Source organism: Denticeps clupeoides, chromosome 7 (assembly GCF_900700375.1).
Source record: "Denticeps clupeoides chromosome 7, fDenClu1.1, whole genome shotgun sequence".
Classification (NCBI taxonomy): domain Eukaryota; kingdom Metazoa; phylum Chordata; class Actinopteri; order Clupeiformes; family Denticipitidae; genus Denticeps; species Denticeps clupeoides.
The window spans coordinates 11,499,999-11,511,845 of record NC_041713.1 but is presented as its reverse complement, the minus strand read 5'-3'; the positions used below and the strand labels follow the sequence as shown (position 1 = coordinate 11,511,845).

The following is an 11,847-nucleotide window of genomic DNA, read 5'->3' as shown; positions in this document are numbered from 1 at the left end:
ACCTTCAACACAAAACAATATTCCACTACGCTGAAAGGTGCCGTAACAACACAGGGTTGAGGAAATATATTTGAATGTAGTAAATGTATTATTAAATAATGTATTAGTAAATGTATTATTATTGCGATGTAAAATATATGAATGCTCATAACTAGAAACGGGATGTACCAAGCCATGTTTATTTACACATACATTTTATTTACACTCCTTTAGAAAAATAGATATTTATTTAAAAAATTGACCAGACAAAATTAGCAATAATCTCATATAGGAAGCATGTAAATATGGTAAACAAATGAGCATTCAGCTATTTGTATCATTATCAACATGTTCCCTAAATGTGCTCTAAAACATTGCTGTACAACATGATCTTACACAAACAAACATAAGCAATTCAACCACACTCACTTAAAGTATTTTGCTGAAGACATACACACAGCACTACACACATATAAAATGCATGGCATACTCTCCAGAAAACTGAAATTGCCTGGTCTCATCTTGTCCAAATGACTTCCTGTGATTAACAGTCTCTCTGATTTAACCAGAGGGAGGAGGGTTACCATGACAAACTTCAGGATTATGCTAAGGCCTCATCGGGCATGAAATGGCGTTCATAATCTGACCAAACTGTGTGGTCTTCTGCACTGGGACAATCCTCCTCTTCTGTGTCAATCATCCTGCTGTAGTCCTCCTCTGCAGAGTCCTTTGCCCTCATTCTGACACCTATCTCTCCCTGTTCTTCCAAGCATTTGCCTGCTTTCCTTTTCGGAATGGGTAAATGATCTGGACAGATGGGTTTGTCTGTAGGCTGGCTGATGTGCGGGTCCAGCTCTCTGAGGTCTGTGTCCTGAGCAATGTCCATACCTACAAACTTTAGCTCAGAAATCTTCAGAGTCGAGTCAGACATGGGGCTGAAAATAGGCGAAACTGGTCTGGAGATCTAGTGAGGGACACGCAAAGTTATATTCAATTAAATACAGTTCTATTTTCTTGAAGCTGGACGTAAAATGAGTAACAATGATTGAGGTGAAAAGCATTCACATCATATTATTAAGTAATATAATATTGGACGGTCATAACAACAATGACTATGGATTCTGAAATGGCTATATCTCAAAGAGACAATCACAGCTGAAGCCATACCAATTTAAGCACTCTGCTGTGTGTTGGGTCAGGCACCCTCGGACTGAAGCAATTCAGAATCCATCCCTTCAATTTTTTGGCAAACCTACTGAGATGGGTATTACAAAACAAAGATTAATTTCCGAAATCCCCTTCCCCACTCTTTTTTTTCTAGAATAGAAGACTGTGTACAGGAGTACCAACTTACACTGACAGTATAAAGGCCACCAGGATACAAGTAGCACCAATGGTAACACATGCGACTACTACGACCCACATATCTACAAGGAATGTACACAAGTAGATAGATAAAATTTTACACAAAAATGCACACAAATAACAGTATATGAGCATAGGGTGACTCAGCAAGGAAGGTACCATGACTGGTTTGGAAAAACAATTCAGTACGGTTTCCAACTCCAGCCTCACTCTTGGCCTGAATCCAGAACCGATAGTGCCGGTTTGGCTCCAGATCATCAAACTGGTAGCTGTTCTTATCTGCACTCACAGTGTGGCCTGCGTACAGAAGGTTTGAGATTTTATGTAACGTAGAAATCAGTGAAATAAGATGTCAGCAGATGGCACTGCTAAACCATGTAATAACCTGAGAAAATGCTCCCAGAATCAGTGGCTAAAATGTATATGCAGGTTAGATGCAAGGCAATGAAAATAGCACAAAAAATAGCACCTGAACAGGCCACAGAGATGAAGATACTTTTCCACCAAAACGTAATAATGATTAAACGAATATTCATCATAGCTATGGATCTTTTTTCATTTTATATTGCTCAAACTCAGAATGTGACAAATAAGGCCAATGGGGTAAAATCCTGAAAATACTGTTATACAAGGCCTTGCAGCAAAGCCTTATATGAACACCCGTGAATACCCGTCTCATTGTCAAGTCCCACGATATAGCACCGTATGATTCCCTGGCTCTTCTCCAGAGGTATGTGACTCCAGGCCAGTTCGACAGATGACCGGAACAACTTCTGAATAGTGACATCTGGCACATTAGGAGGAACTGGAGACAAGAAGGATGCATAAAAGGCAGACGGTGAAAATACGTAAAAATGGAGCAGACGCTAACATTCATAGTTCACATTCACATTGATAACACATTTGTAGAATGAAACATCTCTACATTAAAGAAAGAAAGTCCAGTTGCGTTGACTCAACTTTCAGACAAATTCACCTGGATGACTGAGAATCTTCACAGACACATTCGTAGTTGCCACCCATATAACAAATCTCATTTAAATTACTACAAAGTAATGTGACAAAGTGATCCATACAAATAACCAATTTACTCACCACCTTGTCTTACAAAAACCACAGATGACCTGAGTAACCTTCGCCTGTTGTGGAAAATCCCAAACAGGGATATATTAAAAGGCAGGTAGTTCCTGAAGTTACCTGCAGGTGGAGACAGAAAATAAATAGCTGACTTTCAGCTTCCTCTCCATATACTCTGGTCTTCTGAAGCAGCAACCATTAGAAATGTGCCCTTAATGGATAACAAAACATAATAATAATAATGTTTTATTTTTTATTAAATAAGCCATAAGTAGATCTGGACTGGCGCCATCTTCTCTCATCTTCAAGTCATGTGGCAAAAACAACTTCCTGCTTTTGCAACAGAGGAAGTAAAATGAGAAAAGTGATGTTCTTGTTCCAGCCCTCAACCCTGGTGATTCTGGGTAATGTCACTCTTCATGTTACTTTTACAACAAACTAAACAGATTTCAGGAATTTTAGTTTTCAGGAATTTTAAGTATATTTTTAGTGAAATGAGAAGTGATTTCCTGTTCAGTTAAAGAAACGTTTTTCAAGAGGAATAGTTATGTTACAGAGAAAATTCGGATACAGCTCAATAAGCGGCAAAACCACTCAGCTCAACCAATCAGATGCCCTAAATGTGCATTAGGAAAAAATAATACCTCTGTGTGTAACATCTGAGCATGACATACCTGTCAGGATGGCGGAGTTCTGGTCTTTACTTATCCTAACCCAGTTAAAATCTTCATAAGAAGCAGGTCCCACTCCCTCTATCTGCAGGACATAGTTTTGTACTTGATCTGATATGCCTGAAGGCAAAGTCCAGGATACCACGAAATTGTGCTCCTCACTCTTTACAGTGAACAACATGTCTGAAGTCACTTCACCTGTGAAAAAAAATAAAAAAATACAATGGCATACATATACAAAATAATGGTTTTCACTATAGTATTTTTCCATGTGCCAACTTCAGAGGCACACCCCCTGGAAGAAGTCGACAAGTTGTTTTTTTCCCTCTGTGTGGACTTATTTTTTGCAAATGACTCGTTCCACGATGGAAGGTGGTCAGACATCTTACTAAACACCTAAAGACGTAACCTCACGCGAAACCGAAACCACTGTGTGCATCTCTCTGCCAGCAGGAGGATTGCTATTCACCATGATGATGTGCGCAGGGAGGAGGGAGTGGCAGAGGAAGATGCAGGGAGCAGAAGGGGTAAACTGATGCGGTAAGGTGGTGTAAACACTTCTGTTTCCTCCAGCATCAACAGGTACCTGGCCAGTGTGGAGTCTTCCCTGATTTGGATTTTCCCGGTTGTGAGGGTTTCAGTTCAGTTCTCAATCTACTACATTATTATTATTTCTATATTGTAAACTTATTGTTTATATACATACATATATTTATTGAGGGGACATCCGATTGCGCATGGACAAATGTCACTTATTGACTTGACTTAATGTCAAGTTAGTAATTAATCAGCTGTCCTTCTACTAAACACTGGACATCCCTCCAAAACAACCATTTTCACCTCACACACTTTTTAAATGATGCACCTTACTGCTCCTGTTATGTTTATCGTTGTTCATAGTGCAAAAAAAGGATAATTTTATTGTGTGTCATATGTTGTGGCTATTGTAACAAGTGTTATATGTGAGCTGCTCCACTGTGTCTTCTAAATTGCCCCTCAGGGACAAATAACGTTATTTGAAATTGAAATCACTAATAGTTTCCTGTTGAGTTTAGTTAAATTCAAGACACAAAATGGATGTATTGGCACCATTGTTTAATCTACTCTTGGGAATTTGGAAAAAAAAGGCAAAATACCCTGTCAAAAAACTCAGTTTAAGTGATAATGTTGTGGGTTTAATTATAATTAGATTAATACCTATAATAAAATCATTTAGCCCTGTGTGACCAATTGCCTTTGCTCATATGTGAAATATTAAGCATTAATACAATACATTTATTAGCCAACCTGAAGCCTCTGTTAGGGGCAGTACACTGAAGATTGTTGACCCCTTGGTGGTATTCGCCGAAACATACACTCCCACTACTTCTCTGAAATCTACTGCTAGGGTGCAGTACTTCTTGGATTCCAGACAAGGTTCTCGAATCAGTTCCTCGCTCCCATTCCAGTACTTTATTTTCAACAAGTACTCTTTAACCTCTGCCCTCGCCAGGGAAAGATCAAGTACCTATGCAGGGAAGGAACACAGAGACATTTTCAGAAAAGAGAGGGAGACAAATGCAAATGAAGAATTTGCATGTGTCTATGTGTTTAGAATCAAACCTTCCAGGTGATGTTCTGAATGGAATTTGCAGAGGGGTAACTCCACACATCCACAACACCAACTGGTTCTGAGGGTGAACGAAGAAAACAAGGTGTGAACAGCACTTTTTTTTCTGTACAGTGACATGGAAAAGTCTGTGCACCCTTTGCAAAAAATTTAACATTATAACAAACTTTTAATATTCAGGTAAACATTTTACAGATACAAAATACCTGTCAAAATGAACTAGTGACATTGTAAGTAATTAAAATATATGGCTGGTATCACATTTTGTTGGCACATGTAGACAAAAAGAAGACAGACAGTCCTAAATCAGTCCATATGCTTCTCCTTTCCAACTTCTCAGCATTGTGAAGCTACCCTTCACATACATTTACATTTATGGCATTTATCATAGCCCCTTATCCAGAGTGGGTTAAGGGTTAGAGGAAGTGTGTTACCCACTAGGCAACTCCGAGCCCACACAACACACACACACTCACCTGCCGCACTACTACGTGCCACATACATGGGAGACCAAGGGCCCATTATGTAGCCTGAACACTTGCAGCGAACCTGAAACTCATGCAAAGTGAAGGGTTGCGTGTGATCCAGTTCAAATTCACACAGCTGCTCACTCTGCAAAGAAAATTGGAAACAACACTCAAGAAAATTCATCTCGTTTTTCCTAATCTGGCTAATGCTTTTTGTTCACAATGACAGGGATTGGGAAACATTGGCATTCTGGATATTGGAAACAAGTGACCATGGGGATTCTTCAAATTCCAATTGGATATCTACTGTCAATGTCTAAGATAAAAAAATTAACAAATTAGCAAATGATTTGCAGACATCTAGCCTGTCTTACCTTACCTGTCTTACCCAGATGTCATATCCTTTGACCCTGTACCGAATTTCACATGATGTTTCATCCATTGACATGCAATTCACATCACAGGAGATCATCAATTTTCCTTGTTCAGTTTCATGACGAACATTCATAGGCTGAGGCCCATCTGGTAAACAAGAGGTAACAACACATACATAACTGCAAGCTGCTATAAAGACTAAAAAAGTTATCAAGTTATGTAAATCTGTAGCAAAGTGCAGTTCCTTTATTGGGGTTATTATGTACTCACCAAATGCACTCATTTTAACCACTTTGGACTGCACTGTCCCCAGCAGGTTTGTGAACGTGACCCACAGACTCAGGTCCTCAGATCTGTCAAACTCCAGCCGTGGGACTGTCCCACCTGTTGCACTTCCATTAACTGCACCTTTGCTACATTCACAGTTTAAACAAACAGTAATGAGAATGACGGCATCTCTACTGGTTTAAAAAAAAGCAAAAACACACAGGGTCAGTTCAGGCCTAGTCCTAGACAAACAACGTATGTGAATAGCGATCTTCATTGAAGTTCTCTTTTAGTCTTGTACTAGGCTTAATCCATGATGGGGAAACTCAATATTTCATAAGCATTAACATTAAGCCTTAAGCAAACAGTACATTTTTGTGAACGTCATTTCAACCAACCCATATGTATTCTGCATGACCTTATTCATTAAGCATTGGATATTGTCAGCTTCACGGCAGACACAGCATTGTCAGTGCTGCCATTGTGCTAAAAATGTGACTTCCGCTACTAAGCATGACCACAGACTGGAAGGAAGGAAGCTGGATTTCTCTCCCATAAACACAACTTTTTGCGGAAACAGCATAATGGCTGTTCACTTCTGGTATCCTTTGGGTCAAACCCAGGACAATATTTGGACACAATTGAGAATTAAAATGTACTTTATAACACACAAGGGTTAAATATTTGAGTATGTATGCATGAATGGGCCTCACAACATATTAAAATTGTAATTTTAATCAGTGGTTCCCAACCTGGGGTTCGCGCCCCCCTCCTGGCCGGGTGGCAGAGATCGCAGGGTGGGACGCGGAATTGTCTCTACGCATGTAGAAATGGAGGTATAGAGGAGAAACAAAAATCTTGAACCCTTTCTGAATCCTACCTGATAAACGGCTTCCAGTGCAGTGTGTTCAATGTGGGTATCTCAGGCTCTCTGATTTGGCTCCAGACACAATGGATATCATATTTATCAGGAAGCCTGGAGCAGTATAAATCTGATGGAGGAGAGGGTGGGTCTGTGAGGGAATATGGAAGGCAGGAGTCATTATAAAGCATTGGCAATTTTGATAAATGTACATTATTGGCATTGAGTGAGAGAAACAAAAATAAGAGACAAAGTGAAGAACACTGCAAAAGAGGAAGAGGAAGTTTATCATCTGTCTTTATATTTCAAATGGGGCTATGCGATATGGTGTAAAATTCACATTGTGATATAGATTTGACCATAGACGGTAGACGGTATATATTGCGGTATAAAAATGTGGGCCAGAGCACACACAGAGCACACAATTTTGCGCAGGTGATGAGACTTTGTTGTATTTCTGCAGTAGGCCACAATATGAAAATATGCTCATCATTCAGTGAAAATTAATATTTGTACCAAATGTTTTGTTCAAGACAAGGAAGCTTGGTCACATCACCTAGCCTCCAATTAGGTTCTCCAGGGTACCAAACCCACACATTGATGGAAACAGACAGAGTGAATGCTGAACAATAGACTTGGTGTTACACAATTTAAACTGCCAGAATGTCGTATTGATGTTATGAGGATTCATATGGTCATACCTGTCTTATACTAATTTTACTTGCTCCAGAAAGGTATGTTGCAGGCATCATTCATCCATATTCCAATTCACATGCACCATTCTTGTAATCATTAACCATGGTTTTAAAAAAATTGATATCTTTTTAGAGCATCTTCAGGCCAAGTTAGACTTATTCTGGTACAAAAAAGGGTGAATAAATCTGAACTGAACAGAGAAAAGAAATAAAGAGGACCTCCTTCATGGGAAAGATTATTCACCATTTTAAATAATAGTTAACTTCATGAACAAATGACTTATAGACAGCAGGAAATAACAGTAAGACGCCTGTACATACAGTCCACAGGAAGTCTCTACTCATGTTCAAAAATAGTCTCATTTTTTTTCATGTCACACTAACATGTAACTAATGTGTATGAAGGAACCAATACACTGTAAAATAATTTAGTGTTCATATGATGGCATATGAATAATATTTTTCATCAGTCTTTATCAGCAACAACGAAGCAGGAGGGAATTAATAAAATGCATTACATCTATATATCGTTCTATATGTATTATATGTATGTATATGCTAATTTCTTCAATCAAAAATTCAAAGCCACAGCTTTGGTGAACACCATATCCACACAGTTATTATGTGGCAGACTGATATTTATAGCAAAACTATCTTTTTGCCACCTCAAAATTACGGTAAAATGCTACACAGCAGCATCCATGAAAACAGTCTGAAGTAGAAAGTCGATGAATAAACTAGAAAGTCCATCACATACATTTACATTTATCAGACGCCCTTATCCAGAGCAACTTACAATCAGTATTTACAGGTTTGTACTACCACCCCATACATTTGTGTAGCCAACATGTGGGAGGTAAAAAAAATGTGTTCACTGTGGTGACCATTGGCAGTGTTTGTGGCCACTTTTTTATTATTATTAATGAAAAATTCAAAACAAACAGCATAAAGAATAAGTATTAACAAAGGTAACAATACAAAAAGAGTCCACTTTCCCAATCCCACCCACAAACAAGAACTCAACACAAGGAAACATCAATGCAAACAAATACACCAAACTGACAAAAGAACAGAAGGGGTGTGTGTGTGTGTGGTGTATGTGGTAGCTCCGTTGCTCTTTCGGGTTTGACAAATTCACCTGAACGGTGCCATTTCAGAACCAATGGAGTATTCTGCGCTGTTGTTTGCACTGGGGTTTGAGTACATATGGTTTTAATCTATTCCATATTCCATAATCTATTCCAAATTATTATCCACTAACCCAGCCACTCACGGGACACACGTGACAGTGTATTTCTTGGTGCCTGTCCCAAACCCAGGTAGGGTTGCTTCAGGAAGGGCATCCGCCATAAAGCTTTTGCCAAATCAATTGTGCAGACAACCAACCGCTGTGGCAAACCCAAACCCAAAAAGAAAAAAAAGAATAAAATTGTTCCACTTATTATACACTAGGAGTTTTGGGATCTAAGAGAATGTTTTGTCAGCTTCATAAAGAAGGTGGAAATGAAACAAACTGAATGGCAGATTGCCCAACCTTAGAAATCTCCTCCCAAAGAACGACAGCAAACCAAACCATAAAAAAAAAGAATTTAACTGAAAAAGCCATTTAAATGAATTTTAATTTGCTTCAGATCATGATTCTTGTGGTTGGCAGATGACAACGGTGGCTAAAACTTCACACAGCCTGTGATTCTTAGGGGAAAAAAATGGTTTAAACTGAAACGTTAAAATCTAAATATAAATTATTATAGTGATTAAATTAAAAGACAAAAAAAAACAAAAACAAGAATACCATTCATGGTACAAGTGTGTGAGATCCATTGAATGTTTGTCAAAACTGTGTACTGCTGGATGGAAGCCTGACACCAGTTAACGGAAACTGTTGGTTCACACGAAGCGCTACTTTCTAGACGTGCAGAAAATAGGTCATGAAACAAATCTCTAGACGCCATTGATGTTCACCCATCAATTTGTAAACCATCTGAGCTAAAAACACTCACAGGCCTTCTTCACGACTCCCGCGTAGCATCCCTTCGCAGACGCGGACGGGCAACCCAGGTCGCACTGAACTTTCTCTGCGCTCTTCTCAGCAATAGCAGAAAGTGGTACGTATCCGGCGGACCCCTCCACGCCAGATATGGTGATGAAAAGTAGAGATTGGATAGTGCAGGTGCGAGCCAAGCTGCTAGGGATGCTGCATGTTAAGGTCACATTGTCCAGCCTGTCACCCTGATTCTGGCCCCAAACGCAGAGCTGCTCTTCTACACCTACAACATGGGGAGACAAAGTGAAAAAGTACAACGTATCACACAGAGTCATAAAACCTCAAAAAAAGGGCCTGCGCAAAACACACTGTATTACTGACCGGTGTGAAAAGCTGGTCGGATCGTGGGGACCAGGGCCAGGGCCAGCCAGCACAGTGTCTGCAGAGCCATGGGCTCTCGAAGTCTACGCACAGAGAATCACACACACACACACACACACACACACACAAATTCACAAGATATGTATATGCACAGAGGATCACACACACACACACAAATTCACAAGATATGTATTCGCACAGAGGATCACACACACATAAATTTACAAGATATGTATTCGCACAGAGGATCACACACACACACACAAACACAGACACAAATTCACAAGATATGTATACGCACAGAGGATCACACACCCACACAAACACAGACACAAATTCACAAGATATGTATACGCACAGAGGATCACACACACACACAAATTCACAAGATATGTATTCGCACAGAGGATCACACACACACACAAACACAGACACAAATTCACAAGATATGTATCCGCACAGAGGATCACACACACACACACACACAAATTCACAAGATACGTATCCACACAGAGGATCACTCACACAAATTCACAAGATATGTATCCGCACAGAGGATCACACACACACACACACAAATTCACAAGATATGTATCCGCACAGAGGATCACACACACACACACACACACACACACACAAATTCACAAGATACATATCCACACAGAGGATCACTCACACACGCACACAAATTCACAAGATATGTATCCGCACAGAGGATCACACACACACACACACACACACACACACACAAATTCACAAGATATGTATCCACACAGAGGATCACACACACACATGCACACACACACAAATTCACAAGATACGTATCCACACAGAGGATCACTCACACACGCACACAAATTCACAAGATATGTAATCAGACAATTACATACATTCTTTTAGAAACATAGCATAAGGAAAAATGTTCTAAAAACTCCTAGACTAGACTGTAACTGTTCCAAAAATCTCTGTAACCGTCTGTAACAATGTAATAACGTTTCGTTTTCATCCGACGTATTTTTAAAGTCCAATGAAAAAAAAAACGATCATAAAAACCGTTTTACCTTAATAAACGTCACATCGAATGAGGGGTCAAAACAAGTTCCTCGGCAGTACGGCGGCACATGTTGAACCCACAGACTCCCCTCGGCCGGTTTCCGGTTCACGCAGAGAAAAGAAAAAACCTCCAGCACGTTTCCGAGTAATACCGCCCACACGCGGCCGACGCGAGCCTGGTGGGCCGCAGAAACAAGTTCGTTTCAGACATCACGTCAGGAAAGAAGATTGGTGAAATGGATCTATCCACGTGGCCGTACGGTTGTTGTTTTTTTAAATAAAAGTTTGTTGCGTAGCCATTTGGTCACACAGATTGGCGAGGCCGAGTTATGGTTGCCAGATCTGGAGGAGAGTAATAACAACAGAAAGAAAGAATCAAAAGAACTGGTTTGTCCGCATAACGGAATAGGCGCGTGAGTCTACATCTCTCGTTCACAAGTAAAAAAAACTTAAAGTAATTTTTAGTTTAATTGCCGATACATTGTGGTGCAATAAAGACGGATATGGCAACACATAACTGGACACGCAGCGTCAACATTTGTCGCTGGCAGACACAGATAACAACTAGGACACAAAAATTCCCAGCGCCAAAACCTGCCGCGATAATGTAGAATGTAAAGACGAAATAAACGGAGATAAGTGTGATGCATTTGTATTGGCCTTTTAAAGCTACAGCTACAACCCTTCTATCTTACATTTTAAAGAATGTACAATAACAGTTTGACAAAGGATATCTTCTGACATGATTGATGTTATATATCATACCAGCCCCAATACAGATCTGATACTGATAATGACGATGGACTGACTCCAGAGTCAAGTCGCCTCTTGTATCACTTCCCTGTCACGTCCTGCGTGTCTTGTTCCATGCGTGTACTTGTTTATTGTAATAAACCCCCCTGTGTGAAGCCTTGCGAATGTGTATATAATATAATGATATAATGGTGTTCTGCTTGTGTCATATATTTTACTGTTGAATTAAGACAGGGGGTCTGCCATCTCAAAAATACAGGAAAGAAGGGCTAGAAGAAATTAAATCTTCTGAAAGTAATGGTTTTGCCA

At 39.7% G+C, this 11,847-nt stretch overlaps 1 protein-coding gene across 1 annotated transcript; it reads right to left on the bottom strand.

The window, feature by feature from the left end:
• Window positions 1–160: 160 nt before the first annotated feature.
• Window positions 161–11,092, bottom strand: il12rb2l (interleukin 12 receptor, beta 2a, like). The gene is made up of 16 exons (XM_028985998.1): window positions 10,794–11,092; window positions 9,733–9,815; window positions 9,368–9,634; window positions 6,691–6,823; window positions 5,814–5,956; window positions 5,548–5,690; window positions 5,178–5,313; window positions 4,695–4,762; window positions 4,380–4,599; window positions 3,096–3,290; window positions 2,440–2,541; window positions 2,015–2,149; window positions 1,504–1,641; window positions 1,334–1,406; window positions 1,147–1,234; window positions 161–943 (listed from the first exon to the last, which is right to left on the bottom strand). The coding sequence occupies exons 2-16, from the start codon at window positions 9,800–9,802 to the stop codon at window positions 581–583; spliced, it is 2,274 nt and encodes a 757-aa protein (XP_028841831.1). The 5' UTR covers window positions 9,803–9,815; window positions 10,794–11,092; the 3' UTR covers window positions 161–580.
• Window positions 11,093–11,847: the final 755 nt, after the last annotated feature.

Excerpts from the sequence above, each read along its gene's own strand:
- il12rb2l (XM_028985998.1), bottom strand. The coding sequence starts at position 9,802 with ATGGCTCTGCAGACACTGTGCTGGCTGGCCCTGGCCCTGGTCCCCACG. Across the intron at positions 4,763-5,177 it reads GGCACGTAGTAGTGCGGCAG|AACCAGTTGGTGTTGTGGAT; the intron begins GTGAGTGTGTGT and ends GTTCACCCTCAG. Across the intron at positions 2,150-2,439 it reads GGTTTTTGTAAGACAAGGTG|TTCCTCCTAATGTGCCAGAT; the intron begins GTGAGTAAATTG and ends TCTTGTCTCCAG.